At 38.6% G+C, this 16389-nt stretch overlaps 1 protein-coding gene across 5 annotated transcripts in view; it reads left to right on the top strand.

Moving 5' to 3' along the window:
- LOC137021477 (signal-induced proliferation-associated 1 like 2) overlaps nucleotides 1–16389 on the top strand; it is a 75880-nt gene that overhangs the window by 34198 nt on the left and 25293 nt on the right. For all 5 annotated transcript variants that reach the window (XM_067387962.1, XM_067387965.1, XM_067387963.1 and 2 more), the window contains exons 2-9: nucleotides 1368–3089; nucleotides 3228–3355; nucleotides 4202–4390; nucleotides 7855–8029; nucleotides 8358–8461; nucleotides 10145–10302; nucleotides 11076–11661; nucleotides 13154–13428. In XM_067387962.1, the coding sequence (XP_067244063.1) occupies nucleotides 1721–3089; nucleotides 3228–3355; nucleotides 4202–4390; nucleotides 7855–8029; nucleotides 8358–8461; nucleotides 10145–10302; nucleotides 11076–11661; nucleotides 13154–13428 (2984 nt within the window). In that variant the 5' untranslated portion in view covers nucleotides 1368–1720. The remainder of the gene's footprint in view (nucleotides 1–1367; nucleotides 3090–3227; nucleotides 3356–4201; nucleotides 4391–7854; nucleotides 8030–8357; nucleotides 8462–10144; nucleotides 10303–11075; nucleotides 11662–13153; nucleotides 13429–16389) is intronic.

Raw genomic sequence — 16389 nt, 5'->3', positions numbered from 1 at the left:
TTTGTTTCCATGTTGACTTTAAATCACAGCTCTGAATCCAGACTCTAGATGGATATTGCAGTTTAAAAACTAAAAACTTCTATGTGGTACACAGCTGGTGTCGACCTTGTCACAAAGATGTGTTTATTTCAAATTAAGGGTTAAAGGTATTGGGGTCAGTTCGTTTGTAACAGCCAGTCAGACAGGGCTTTGCGTCCAAAACACATTATTAATAAACGCTGGTTTAATCAGCTTGCCTTTCTAAGGATTATTTTTAGGTTGCCGAATTTCACAGCACGTAGCTTACCCATGGCGGCGTCTGTCAGTACTGTAATTTTATACTCTTTTCCGCTCTCACTAGTACTTTATTTTTGGCTGATATGATATTGGAAAGCTCTTTCACTGAAATGCAGTCTCAGTGAGTTCACTGCACTGAGCCAGTAATTCTCAATCTTTTTTTTTTCTTCTTTTTTTTCTTTTTTTGCTGCAAGACAGATTTTACATTGGATATTAAGTGCTCAAATGCTCAAATCAAATGAAAATATTTAAAATCAAATATTTAAATGTATTGAAATTAACTTGTAGTTCTTAAGCCAAGTGCAGTTGGCATAGATTTAAGTGACAAAGTTGACCATTAATGTCAACAACAAAAGTTGTAAGACTGTTTTCTCCTCTCTTTTTAAAGGTTCTTATTTATTTTTACAATCCTAGCAAATTATAATTTGTGATTTAATTGATTTTATCAATTACATTTAGCATTTTTTCTTTTTCTTTTGAGAACCACTGAACTCAATTTGGAAAACAATTTAAGGTATTGAATAATGTATTGGTAAAACATTTTTAATAATTTGTAATTTTCATTGTAAAATTCATTCTGATTAAATACACCAGCTTGCACCCTCCTTGGTATTTGTGAAAAAGGACATAAAAAGATGGCCATCTGTCTAGTACTTTCAAATGCAAATTATGGAAATGAAACACAAAATGCATTATTTTTTATTTTATTTTGTTTCAAAGTTTGTTCTTGAAATAATATTGAATATTATTATGACTTAACACTGTAGAGAAAGTTGCTGCTTATCACTGGTAGTAGTGTGCATAGATCACTAATGCTTTTTCGTTTAGATGTTTATCTCTAATTAGTCTGTGCATGAAGGTCAAAAAGTCGTACATTTGTTATATAGAAGAATGACATGCATTCAGGTGAAAAAGAAATGTGCTTTCTGAATAGACATTCAAACCCTTATTAAATTAATTGGCCTTTTTGCTGATGCTTTGTTCAGTTGAAGATTTTGAGTGCTTTGCATTCTTTCAAGGTCACATTGGTATCTCTCCCTCCCAAATGGATTCTCTAATGATCTCTCTCTCTCTTTCTCGTTCCTTTCCAGAGCATCAGAGAGATCCCACCTGGCTTTGTTAAGCTTACATGGCTGTGAAATGACCGTATCTCCTGCTTGCCCTCCTGTGGAGTGAGCAGTTGTCCTTGACAGTGAAACTGAGATAAAGAGTCTCATTCTCCTCCTATGGATTACAGACCCATAGGTCTGAACACCCTGACGTGGGTCAGTCATCATTCACAGACTTCTCCCTGTGCCGTCAAGCTCCTTCGCTATTGCATAAAATGCTGGAGTTGGAATTTCTGTTCTGGACAATTTAATGTCAGGTATGAATATCCTTAACTTTAGGACCAGAGATACAGCAGACGAGGCCGTAGAAGTTTGAGGAGCGTCTCACCTCAGAGATGCAGACTGATGATCTATTTGCCAAAAAGCTTCAAGCCTTGAATGGGAATATGGGACCTCCTGGTGCAAATACACAAGGAACACCAGCAGTGCCCAAGATGGGGATACGTGCAAGGGTGTCAGATTGGCCACCGAAGAAGGATGGCCACGGTCCACCACCCAGGTACGACCTAATGACGTCCTTCCAGAATGGACAACCCAGTCAACTGGCAGAAGATGTGGTCAAACAAAGCCCAGGTTCTCCTCCCAATCCCAGCTTTCTGGAGACAAAATATGGTCTTGGTGACCTTCTGAGCCACTCTCCTGGTAAAGTTCACCACGCTCTCCAGAAGAGGAGCAACAGTGATGTCACCATCAGTGATATAGGGGCAGAGGACATGGATCAGACAGCAATCAACCCCAATACAGGTGCCACTTTGCACAGAGAGTATGGAAGCACATCCTCCATCAATCGCCAGGGTTTGCCCGATGAAGGCTTTTTTGGCAATCTAAAGGGTTTCCAGACGGAAATCTCTGAGCAACCGAGCGCACCACCTCCGCATGGCTTTCCAGAGTTCCGTCGGTTTCCGGAGACCGCCATTTCTCCAAGTCTCCAGACTGCTGCGCAGATTGCACGGGGGGACATTCTCTGCATTCCCAACTACTCGGACTATGTGGACAGTTCACTCTTCTACAGTCGGGAAAGGGAGAAGTCCTTCCTACAGCGGCAGAAATCCGAAAAGGGCGAGACGTCCATATTCCGCAGGCTGAAGACTATGAAAAGCGAGCAGCGGCAACTTAGTGAACATGATGATTGTAGTAGACATGGTCGTCCATTGAGTTTCCAGAGATGCTTCGCCCACTATGATGTCCAGAGCGTACTTTTCAATATAAGCGAGGCTGTTACTAATCGTGCAAACTTGGCACGTCGGAAAAATATTACCACAGGGGCTTCTGCAGCATCCCAACACCAAATTGGTGGGGGAATGGACAGTCCTGACCCCTTGTCTCTTTGTGAGTCCCCTTTGGACAGTTGTGAGGAATTTGGGCAAAAAGCTTGCACCGATCCTGACGAAGGGGATGGGAAGAGCAATGGTTTGGTGCTGACCTGCCCGTACTTCCGTAACGAGATTGGTGGTGAAGGTGAAAGGAAACTGAGTGCCACCAAACCAAACAGTGGACCCCACAACAGTGTGGGTGATAATTATACTATTGAGTCAACTTTAAGCTCACACTGCACCAACGCGGGGGTTTCTGTCTTGGAAATGTCCCGTGAGAATTATGCCTCTCGTGAAAATTATGCTGTTCCACGGGATTGTATTAAACGCTACATCATTGAGCACATTGACATGGGTGCTTACTACTATCACAAATTCTTCTTCAACAAAGGTATGTTTTACAAACTAGACCTTGATTTCATGGGTCAACACAGTAGTGCTCTATAGTGATTGATGATCTCACTTAGTAACCAAAATAACTGAGTGTATCTCTCACTGTATAATGTCGACCCCTCTCTTTTCTTGATAGAGCACCAGAACTACTTTGGTGTTGATGAGAACTTGGGCCCAGTGGCAGTTAGCATTCGGAGAGAAAAGCTGGAGGAGGGGAAGGAGGGCCCACAGTATAATTATAGGGTCATCTTCAGGACCAGTGAGGTAGGACGGCGCCTATAAAACACTGTTTTACACACATCATTTAACAGACCTCTGTAGATCCATTGGTCTTTGAGCCAGTCAAGTTCAGGGGTTTCAATTAAGGAAAGGATGGCAGAATTGTCAAAATTTATTATTTCAATTAATTCAAATTGTTTTGCATAAGTGCAATAAAATGTTAAATAAACTGAGAAAGTTTACTGCTTGTTTTTTTACAGACAGTTCTCATTCATTTATAATTGATTTCCACCTTCCCATTAAGTCCATTTCCCAAAGCTTTTACATCATCTCCTCTGAATACAAATCAGAGCTGCCTCAATAATAGCATTGATTGTTTTGGAAATCCGCTTAAGATGGATGATGTCTTTGATGTGCTATTGATTTTTCCATGTATGGTGATATAAATGACCTCACTGTACTACATGATTCTCACCACTGACGCTATAACAGTCCCAAGGCTTTCAAAATGGCACAAGATCTTTCATATGCCGCCTGCCAGGGGTTTTCCTAAGGGTGACTGGATAGTTTGCTGAATTGGCGGTTGAGCGTACAATGGCCCTCTTGCTAAAAGCCAAAGCGTTACTTCAGCATTCGCCACAGTTAGTTGAACTCAATTATTCATCGAAAAGGTTGGCAGGGCATGTCGCTGGATTCACCGCCATTGACGAGGCACTCTTAGAGAGTGCTTTGCCATTTGAGAGACTAGAATGGTTTCTCCATCTGTTCAATAATAGGATTCGAGCATGCCGTGTATTTCATTTAATGGATACATTTGCTCAGTTCCGCCATCGTGAACTACTCCTTTTCAATGAATATAAACTTCTCTCTCTTTACTCTGTCCATCTTCAGCTCACCACTTTGAGAGGCTCAATCATGGAGGATGCCGTCCCCTCCACCGCGAAGCATGGGATGTCCCGTGGTCTCCCTCTTAAAGAGGTGCTGGAGTATGTAGTTCCAGAGGTCAACATTCAGTGCCTCAGAATGGCCATCAGCTCACCTAAAGTCCCAGAACAACTGCTGAAGCTGGATCAGCAAGGGGTAAGTACAGTACTAAAAGATCTACAGACGATTTTACTTTTTTTTTTTTTTTTAAATACCATATTTATTTATTTATTTATTTATTTATTAGTTATCATGCTAGAAGAAATAGTCCTTGAGATAACATGGCAGCATCCAGGACCAGAACTATTGATTTTATGAATCCAACATATTAGAAGGGTTTCAATTTTAAGCAGTGTCCTGCTGTGTGACATGCCACATTTTATAATTATATAATTTGCAGAAAAAATCATTAATTAATTTTGTTTTAATTAATCTAATTGATTAATCTAATCAATTGCAGTTACAGAACCTAAAGTATACGGTTTCCCTTATACAGTTATGACCATTTTAATCTAAAATTTTGAAGTTAAACTTAATATGTCCATTAACTTTGTTATTCCAAATATATGTTTCTTTTGAAAGTGCAACAATAAGCATTTCCCACAATACAGACAGGCTGTAAAATAACCGTACCACCGTTTGGACAGTAAGAGACAGTTTGGCTAACACAAAGTGACAGGAGGGAATAAACCTTCATTCTCCATGATGATTCATTGCATACAATGTACAATGTTGTGAACTGTATATGTCTGCAAGGCTTGTAATTACTAGGACATAATCAAGTGGGGGTTTAAGAAACCATCAATTATATCATTCATACGTCCCTTTCGCTTAGTTTTAATGCATACTGATAAAACCAGAAACAGATGTTTTAAACTTCTGCTGATGATGTGACGTCCTTTTGATTATTTTGATAACTTAAACAAGATTGAGCTTGTAAAGTAGTTCCTTTGGGCAAGGCGCCTATCAGGTGCAGCTGATGGCCTTACAACATTTCCGTTTGAGGGTTCAAATTGCAGGTGTGTCAGGATGAGACCGTGTTTTACTAAAGGAACCTTTTATAAAAACAAAGATCCAATTACTTATTGACAGACCTAGACTTGCACTTCTCAGGCCAAGAGTGGAACAGAAAGATGAGCAGTTTTGTCACTAAATTGACTGAATGAAATCTGAGAAGCAGTTAAAGTCTTGATCGATATTGCAGCCACACGACGCCCAGAGGGGAAAATCTGAACAGTAACCCTGTAGAACAATGAATGCATTGAGTGCAGTTAGACATCAAATTAATGTTGGTAATTATTTCAAATTGTATTTTGTCATCTCAAATCAATCAAATTTAATGAATACCTTATTAAGGACTTCCTTATAAAATGATGATTCAACTATTGTCCGCCCTTCCAGCATTCAGATAGAACGTAACTAGTTTTCAAGGCAAATTATTCAGCAAAACCACAGAAAACATCACCATGGCAACCACCTAGCCACACATAACAGGCCACTTGACCCGTCTGAGACGCTACCAACTGTGACCAGCAACACTTAGAGTGAAAATGAAAGAAAATCATTGCTCGTCTTATGCTTTCTTGAGTCCCCTTTCTTCATCGCCCCTCCATACTCTCTCCCAATTCTACCCCCTCTCTGATGATGGCTTTTTTTTTTTTCGCCTTTGCTTTTTCTGTCTAGAGACTTTATGGCACAAAAGCCAAAGCAATTGTAAGAATGGTTCTAAAATTGCTTTTACCATTTTTTAAAAAATTGGTATGGGGTGAGAATTACAGACAATTACTGTAGACCCCTTAAAAATTCCTGTGCCATTGTAAACCAGCTTTCTTCAGATTGTCACCAGTTCAGCATTTCCTATTATTATGATGTTAAGTATCATATTTTTGACTTTCTGTATGTTATCTTTTAATAATTGTCCAAATAAATGCTTGGCTGTACTTTTTGTTTGGCTGTCTGAAGCATACCGTCTGGTTCCGTAGCTTCTTCCTTTAGTTTCTGGCTGATATGTGAGTCTCATACATAATGCAAAAGTGGCATCTGAGGCCAGTCTGCATGTCATTATGTGTCAGGCTTTTGTGTAGATTGATAGCACTTAACATGACTAAATCACCAACTTGTGGTAGACAATGTATATCACCATACAGTAATGTGCTTTAAGAGTGCTTTTGATGTTTTCCTGTAGATTATGTTACTGTGTTCTCTTGTGAGGTCATTACAATTTTTAAAGGTGCCATTGAACGTTTTTTTACAAGATGTAATATAAGTCTAAGGTGTCCCCTGAATGTGTCTGTGAAGTTTCAGCTCAAAATACCCCATAGATTTTTTTTAATACATTTTTTTTAACTGCCTATTTTGGGGCATCATTAAATATGAGCCGATTTATGCGGTGCAGCCCCTTTAAATCTCGTGCTCTCCGCCCACGGAGCTCGCGCTTGCCTTAAACGGTGCCTAAACAAAGTTCACACAGCTAATATAACCCTCAAATGGATCTTTACAAAGTGTTCGTCATGCATGCTTCGGATTATGTGAGTATTGTATACTGTTATATTGTTTACATTTGATTCTGAATGAATTTGAGGCTGTGTTCCGTGGCTAACAGCTAATGCTACACTGTTGGAGAGATTTATAAAGAATGAAGTTGTGTTTATGAATTATACAGACTGCAAGTGTTTAAAAATGAAAATAGCGACGGCTCTCTTATCTCTGTGAATACAGTAAGAAACGATGGTAACTTTAACCACATTTAACAGTACATTAGCATCATGCTAACGAAACATTTAGAAAGACAATTTACAAATATCACTAAAAATATCATGATATCATGGATCATGTCAGTTATTATTGCTCCATCTGCCATTTTTCGCTATTGTTCTTGCTTGCTTACCTAGTCTGTTGATTCAGCTGTGCACATCCAGATGTTAATACTGGCTGCCCTTGTCTTAATGCCTTCCATAATGTACGTAATACTGTTACGTAACAGTCAGTGTTATGTTGAGATTCGCCTGTTCTTCGGAGGTCTTTTAAACAAATGAGATTTATATAAGAAGGAGGAAACAACGGAGTTTGAGACTCACTGTATGTCATTTCCATGTACTGAACTCTTGTTATTTAACTATGCCAAGATAAATTCAATTCACCTTTAATATTATTATTTTAGAAGCCCTTTGAAATTGATTCTGTTATGTAATAAATCCTGCCATGTAATATGTAAGGGACAGTGTTGTTATTTTTAACTGAAATATCTTTTTCGTTAAGTGAAATAAAATAGAAGTAAAATATAAATGTTAAATTATTATTAAATAATAAAAATATAAACAAAAATGAGAAATGTTGTCTTGGCAACTAACTGAAATAAAATAAGTTGAAATGCTAACATTATTCAAATTAAAACTGAAGTAAAAATAAATTAAAGCTAAATGACAAAAACAAAAACAAAAACACAGAATGCAGCAATTGGCCAATATTTCAGAGAGCCATTTAATAGATGTAATTAGGGCTTTGCAATACACTGTGAAGGATGTAATAGATGCTACTTGAAGGGTGATGCACAGAAAAACTTGTCAAATATCATTACGATGATTGAAACTGATTGTGTTTTTACTCTATGAAATTTGTAGCTGAGTTACCAGCACAAAGTGGGCATCCTGTACTGCCAGGCCGGGCAAAGCACAGAGGAGGAGATGTACAATAATGAGAGTGGTAGTCCCGCACTGGATGAGTTTCTGGATCTACTGGGTCAGAGAGTCCGACTGAAGGGGTTCAGCAAGTACAGGGCACAGCTGGACAACAAAAGTAAGTGCTCCTCTCACCATGATATCTTCAAAATGTTTGAATGTTTGATCCACGTTCACTGCTGTGAACCTTTGACAGGCTAGAAAGCTACTTGGCAGCTTCAGCTTCATTTCTGAAATGGGTTTTGTTAATGCCATATTTGTTCTCGGTCAGTGCATATAGGGCATTGGACAGTTTCTCATAATCTCTTAGTCTGTCCAGATGAGCCATTTGCAAATTAATATTGAACTGCAAAAGACTAATTTCGTATTTTTACTCATCGTGAGTGTAGGTGTCTTTTTAATATACTGCTTTTATACTCATATGTGTGATCACATGTTCTGTGCAGCTGACTCCACTGGAACTCACTCTCTCTACACCACCTATAAAGATTTTGAACTGATGTTTCACGTCTCTACAATGCTGCCCTACACGCCCAACAACAGGCAACAAGTGAGTTGGATACATTTCATACTTATTCCCCTTCTTTTTATTTACTCGTCGTCTTGTTCCAAGTTCATATAACTTTTATTTTTTCCCCAAGGGAGCACAAAAGGAGATATTTTGAAGGCGTTTTGATAAGATGTCTAGTCTGTTAGCTGTCACATGACTTCAGAAGATGTTTAAATTACTTTTAAAGTGTCCTTTTTGGAGCTCAAGAGCTTCTAAGCTCTGTATTTTTTCAGCGTGAATGTTCTCTAGTACACTACCTTTCAAAAGTTGCAGCAGCATAATTTTCAACATGGATAATAAGAAATTTTTCTTGATCATCAAATCAGCATATTAGAATAATTTCTGAAGGATCATGTGACACTGAAGACTGGAGTAATGATGCTGAAAATTCTGCTTTGTCATAACAGGAATAATTCACTTTTTACATTTAAATTGTAGTGGAAGTAAATTATCACGATATTTTTATATAAAAGGTAGATATTTAACATACATGTGCTTTATTATTTCATTTATTAAAAACAAAAAAGCAGATAGTCCAAGATAGATCTGCCTTCCTGCTGATTTATGCACACTTGAATAAGCACCTGGTCAAATGAGATTCAGGTCTGATCACTTACTCAGTCCTGTCTACAACAAGTCTTTCAGCCCTCGTCAGCTCTCTGTTCAAGTGCCTGGTCTTGATCTGTGCATCTTTACAGACCTCACAGAGCCCAGACCAATTGTCCAGCATCCTGCTAATTGTAAACACTTCAGCGGGCAGGCCACGTTGTCATGGCAACCGTTGAATGCCCCATCTTTTTTGGAAAAAAAAGGCTCCCTTTCCAGTTGCCCAGACAAGGCACAGATTTTGTCTTAAGCAGGACATATCAAGGATGATTAATCAGAAATGTGTCATTTTCTGATGCATTTAAGATGTGAAAGGCTGTTCTTATTTTTTTTGGTGGAACCAATTTTAAAAGATTTATTTCCTTCATCCGCTGTATTTTTCAATGGACGGAACAATCCTAATAGAGTCTACCGCAGATTAATTTACCACTGTAACAGCTTTCAATCAATGATTTCCTGAAATCCCCTTGGCTAGACTAAGCTCAGTCGGATAATGAAATTGAGATTTGTGCTTTTAAAAGAAAGTAAAGGAGCCCTTGTATAGGTCTTTATTTGGCTGATTTATGGGATTTGTTGTTTTCTGTCCATAGGATCATAGTCCGATATGGATAATCTTAGAATATAAGCTGGTGAAGATCTCCACACCTTTGAGCTTTAGTTCAATACACCTCTGATCCCCATTTTTTTTCTCTCTCTCTGCTGACAGAGAGATGAGTTCAAGGGATCTACAGTAGACTACAGCTAAATCTTTACATTTACACATTATTTAAGCTTTCTTATGAACAGTTATTTTTTCCAGTATGCAGTAGTTACAGTTATATGTGGATGTTTCTTCAAGTACAATGTCCCAGAGATTGATGCATTTGTTTTATTTTATTTTATTTTATTTTTACTTTATTTTATTTTAATTTTATTTTATATGCAATGCAATGAAATGCACATATTTCTACTACTGGGCAGTATTTTGAAATGTATTTTTGCTTTTGGTTTCTGATTAGATGGCTGTTACTGTAACTAGTTTCTTTATAAAATGTGCACTGTGATGACTTTCTACCTATTATCGGTTCCCCTATCCAGCTACTGAGGAAGAGGCACATTGGAAATGACATCGTTACCATAATTTTCCAGGAACCAGGAGCATTCCCATTCACACCCCAAAACATACGCTCTCACTTTCAACATGTCTTCATCATTGTCAAAGTCCACAATCCTTGCACAGAGCATGTGTGTTACAGGTAAGATGTAAAATATCAATTACTTATAATTTTCAGCCTAGCCTGTTCAATAAATGTTTCTGTTTTCCAAGCATGGTGGTTTGGCTTATACATGTGTCTAACTAAATACTGTTTTTAAAGTCATGCCCAACCCATCTTGAATAAATCCAATTTTGTAAATTAGAGATTTCATCTTGGTGGGATGGGCGGCGGAGGCAGATGAAGATGCTTTCCAAACAGCTTGGTGACAGTCAGATTTGACCTCTCAGAACGATAGGGAGGATTAAAGGATAAGATCGAAGGGAATTCAATTTCCAGACTTATTTACTCAGTGTGTACCTCTTAAGCTTGTTCAGCGTAACATTGCAGAGAGCTGAGGAAGGCTGGAACCTGTCTCAAAGCAAAATTGCCTGTCTCATCTTCTGAGCAGATCTGTGTGAGAGACTTCTGTAGCAAGATTTCAGAATTGATGTCAATGTTGTCAAGTCAAATGGAAAACCTTTTATATGCATTTTTCTCCCAGGAGCCATGTGCTTCCTACCTTGCATATTACATATTAATGTTGAATGTGGAAATACTATCTCCTTTTATAGCTTAATATGTAGAGACCCCTATATGAAATATATTTATAAATATATTTTACATTACATTGTTCAAAAGTTTCGGGTCATAAGGTTATTTAATGTTTTGAAAAAAGCCTCATATTATAAATTTTTTTAGGATTCTGTGATGAATAGAACAGCATTTATTTGAAGTGACTAAAACTCATTTCATCATATTTCTTTATTCAATAGTGTTGCAGTTGCCAGATCCAAAGATGTGCCTCCGTTTGGACCTCCCATACCCAAGGGAGTGATGTTCCCAAAGTCTGCCGTTTTCCGGGACTTCCTGCTAGCCAAGGTGATCAACGGCGAAAACGCGGCCCACAAGTCTGAGAAGTTCCGCGCCATGGCGTCACGTACCCGCCAAGAATACCTTAAAGACATAGTGGAGAACTTCACCGGTGCTACGCCTGTGGACGCCTCAGGTGCAAAATTCAGCTTCATCACCCTTGGCGCCAAAAGGAAGGAACGCAGCCGGCCAAGGAACAATGCTCATCTGTACAGTACGGGAGCCATCACATGGTCGGTGGTTGCCCGGGACAGCTGCCAGTCCACCGATATCGGTTGTTTGCTGGCCATCTCCCGCGAGTTTGTGGCGCTCATTGAGGAAGCATCCCGGGAAGTGGTTTTTAACTGTTACTGCAAGGACGTGATTGGTTGGAGTTCGTCCTCCATGGTGGGCAGGGTGAAGCTCTTTTACGAGCGTGGCGACTGTGTGGCATTTTCCGTGCAGGACGGATGCCCAGAGGAAGTTCGAGAGGTCGTACAGCGATTAGAGGTATGAGTAGCCAATCCAAAAGGAAAGATCAAGTTTAATCTAAGCTAAAGTTCAGACGAAGCTTGCCTTTTACTGTGAATAAGTGAGCAGTGTTGGTATACGGGATCAAGTTTCTCTTGCAATCAGGGGCCAAGGGTAAATGGATTAGCATTAGAAAGGCAGAAAGTCCATGTTAGAGCAGATTACAGTACCTTAGTTTACCTTAAGCTTTCCAGAACCATTCACTTTATTCACTCTGGGATAAGTACATACATCAACACACACCTTAATAAAACAATATTAGTTCCACTTTTTGCTTTATTGCCACCCTTTCATGCGCAGTTGAGCCAGACCTGCAGACTGGCACTTTTTACAGTGCACTGGAGGGTTAAATGGGTCTACAAGCTGTTTATGGTGATGGACCCAGTCACCATGTGTGGTCCATTCTCTTTGTGTGATTTGACAGCTTGTAAAATACTGTGCTTTAACTGTTCACAAGCTCTTAAATGTGTTTTTTACATTGGGTGGTTTGCTGTCATCATCATAGCATTTGTGCAGCAGACCATCAGCATGAAATTAAAATTCAGTCATCATTTACTCACCCTTGTGTACTTACAAATCTGTATGGCTGACTTTTCTTATGTGGAACACACACACACAAAAAAAACGGATTTTGAAAAATATTGTAGTTTGTTTTTGTCAATACAATAAAAGTCAGTGACTTTTATTGTACCCCATTGGCTTTCACTGATTAAAAACATTCTTTAAAATATCTTTTCTGTTTTTCAGGAATCAGTCAGTCATACAGGTTAAGAACAACATGAGGGTTTACACTTTTGGGTGAACTGTCCCTTTAATATTTCAGTTTTGGTTATGTTGTACATTTTAAGGATTTTTAAGGAACATTTAAGTGCTTGGTTGGAAAAAAAGCTATATTTTTAGCAGATAATATGGTTTAATATGGTAAAAGCCAAGCTGTGTCTGAATTGTTGAGCTACAAATCTTTTCTAACTTAAAAGAGTAAAGCTTATACAGCATTTCTTTTTAACCACCTCAATCTCTTCAAAGTGCTTTTGTTGTTTTGTGGGTGCTTAGAAAGGTCTTAGTAGCTTTGCAGAGTCCGTGTAAGATCAGCTTACCTGAGGTTTGCTTAAAACTGTTTATTTTCAGATAAAGTAGATGCATGCAAAAGGTTTAAGCTGCTATATCCAATATACGTTTATTTTAGGTGTCAGGTTCTCAGTTCGAGCTGTAGGAATTTGTTATTCATGAGACAGCTAGACTGTTGTGTTCTCCCATGTTGGTTTGACATTGGTTAATTTCATCCTTCAGAGACTTGGCCTCAGCCATCATCTATATCTATGCATACCTGCAAACCCATCTGCATGCTTACCTGTGCAGGACCTTCTGCCCATCATCACAGCAGAGATTTTATCTTTAAACGTCTCTGAGGTGACCAAAAGCCTCGTTTCAGATGGTTAAAGTCATTACGTCTGTTCTGTCTTCTCTGCAGATGGTCACCAGGGGTTGTGAGACGCTAGAGATGACCCTGCGCAGAAATGCCCTGGGCCAGCTGGGCTTCCATGTCAACTTTGAGGGTGTGGTAGCCGACGTGGAGCCGTTCGGATTTGCCTGGCAGGCAGGACTTCGCCCTGGCTGCCGTTTGGTGGAGATCTGCAAGGTCGCTGTAGGGACTCTAACTCACGAGCAGATGATTGACTATCTGCGGACCTCCACACCTGTTACTGTGGTGGTCATACAGCCACATGAGGACGGCACCCCCAGAAGGTACAGTTTGTCCTCCATTTTCCATTAGCAGTTTAGCTTTTCTTTACCTATGTACTTATTAAAGGGATAGTTCACCTAAAAATTAAAATTATCCCATGATTTAGTCACCCTCAAGCCATCGTAGTTGTATATGACTTTCTTCTTTCAGACGGACACAATCAGAGTTATACATAAAAATATCCTGGCTCTTCCAATGACAGTAAATGTCATTCATGATTTTGAAGCCCAAAAAAGTTCATTCATCTGAAGTAAATAAAGGCCTTCTGATGTAAAGAAAAGTATCTTTTAGGTTTTTGTATTCATATTTAAAAATCTATAATTCAAAAATAGCTAGCTTCCAGCAGACGATCGTTCGCATACTGCGCAAGTCGACCACAAGAGTAACCTTGACATAATGTATGATGTAGGATAGGAGAAGGCCTTTATTAACCCCCTGGAGCCGTATGGATTATTTTTATGATGGATGGATGCATTTTTTTTTGGGCTTCAAAATCGTGAGTGTCCTTCACCTACCATTTATAAAGCCTGAAGAGCCAGGATATTTTTTAATATAACTCAGATTGTGCTTGTCTGAAAGAAGATTGTCATATTATACACCTAGGATGGCTTGAGGGTGATTAAATCATGGGCTAATTTCCTTTTAAAATGTGAAAAAATGTTCATAATGCTGAATAGATTTAAAATTTGTGTTTATTACTCAAAGACGCATAATGTGTTATAAACCTTAATCTAGTATTTTCTTTTTTTATGGCCACATTTACAAAAACAACCCTCAAAAATGAACCTTTACTAAATGTAACTCATGAACAGATGGGTCACACCAGTTACTTATGGTTAACAGAGGTCAGCTTCTGAAGAGAAGATTAATCCTCTTGAGATAATCTGTGAATGATATGATCATAGTCTGATTGTTTTTTTTGTTTGTTTTTTATTGAGGCTTTACATGAACGCACTTACAGCAAACTGTCCTGAAATAAAAAGTGACCCGGAACCCTGTTGAACTTTGGTGAACACGTGCCTCATGTTCTGTTTGCTCATTTTAGAAGAGCAGAGGGCTTACCAAGAACATCTGAAGGCAGAGATTAAAGTGACCCTCTAGACTGTCAATAACTGGATTGACTTTTATCGCCCCCTGCAAGGCATGAAAGCCTCAGATATCAAGCACTCTGTGCTCTTTGTAAACACAAATTTATAGAAGATCGCTTGCACTTGCAGTTGACTTTAGCTGCATCTTGGGCAAGTCGTTTCCAGAGAACTATAGTTAACAGAAGCATGTCGGGACAAGTCAGGGTTGTAGTTGGTTACAGATCAGGGAAGAGAGTTTAGCAATAATATTGCAATTGGATGTTATTGGATTTTCAATTGGATGTCAAAAAGAACTAGAGATGTCTTGAACTGCATAGTAAATGAATAGGCCTATTTTATTTATTTTTTTATTCGCAAGCCTTTGTTTGTAAGACACTTCTCAATTCCAGGAATTTGCGTGTGAGAGTCTAAGAGTGCATTGGTCTCTATAGAAGTACTTTTTGAAGTACTGTATCTCATTGTAGAGGCTGTGAGAATCTGTCTTGAGAGCCCTCGCCTGTTTCAGCTCTTTGCTCAAGAAGATCACCAGAGATTCTTGTTTCGGAAGTGTTTCAGTGCGTGTGGTCGGAACAGAGTGGGTTAGATCGGAAACGCATCATTAACCATTAGTGAATCCCGCTGGTGTGGGCCAGACTTGTGTTAATTTTTTGTTTGCTCTTTTGGTTTCTCCCTCTCTAATAACAGCCGCCACAGATAATCACAGCAAAATACAGTACCTCATTTATCTGATACCATTTGTCATCTCATTTGCGGATGTGTCTTTTCTCTTGCCAAACAGCCCTGCAGTGATTTATTTTTTAATATTTTCTGCCAATTTCACTCACAAAACCATCCTTTGATGCTGAATTTTGCATTTCACTAGCATTGACTGACTAGAAAAATACTCTAGATTAATACATTGGAATGGATTCATAGAAATAGCCTGGCTCTAAACACAGCTAACAGTTATTTACAGCGGGGTAAAAAAAGCCTGAGACCTAGTGAAAATGCCCCTATTTTGCATTTTTCTCATTTAATTCACATTTTTTTATTACAAATTATATTTTAGAATAACAATTTGAGTGATAATTTGAATTGGAAAAATTAACATGAATTTCAGCATTTTCTAGTGTTTGGTTACATCTGACCATCTGTCAGATGATCACATGATCAGTTGTTTCAAATTATTCCAAATCCTAAAACGTTTTAGCTTTAATATGCTTTTAAATCCCACATTTTTCACTGTGGTCTCAAACCTTTGGACCTCTGTTTGTGTACATAAACATCAACAGCTGGGAGTTATCCAGTCAGCTCAGAGGCGTGATCCCGCTGTTGGGGGGGGGCTCTGACCTGTAACTCAACTGCCATGATAATCCTCATTCTTTTGATAGGAGCGGTCTGCCCCCACAATGCTGATTTCAACCTCTCAGGCATTTCAAGGCTAATTAACTATGGTGAAAAAAATGTGATCCACCGAAAAATCAGGTTAATCCATAGTATTTATGTGATTAATCCCTGCAGGCTTTTCTATAATTAAATATGTTGTTGGGTACATGTCGTGCTGTTGATATAATGCAAGTTGTTTCTAAATGGAGATAATCATTGGGTTAGCTCATGTAGACGCCCCATGAACATGAAACACACATTATGCTCACCATCACAAAACATATATGTCCTACATATCTTAGAAATGGTGTAATAATGCAAATAATGCTAGATTTATGTTACGCTGTTTAAAGGAGCAGGAATTTCTGCTTGCTTACCTGTAGATGAAAGTTCATATGACTCAACCTGAAAAAAAACAAATCAGTTTGTGACTGTTCAACATGTTCAAAATGAGTCATTAAATAACATGCGTGGTCATTTGAGTCATTAGAAATAAAATGTGTGGCTATT

This window comes from Chanodichthys erythropterus, chromosome 6, assembly GCF_024489055.1.
Source record: "Chanodichthys erythropterus isolate Z2021 chromosome 6, ASM2448905v1, whole genome shotgun sequence".
Classification (NCBI taxonomy): Eukaryota; Metazoa; Chordata; class Actinopteri; order Cypriniformes; family Xenocyprididae; genus Chanodichthys; species Chanodichthys erythropterus.
The sequence above is the reverse complement of the archived record's forward strand: the minus strand, read 5'-3'. Positions and strand labels throughout refer to the sequence as shown.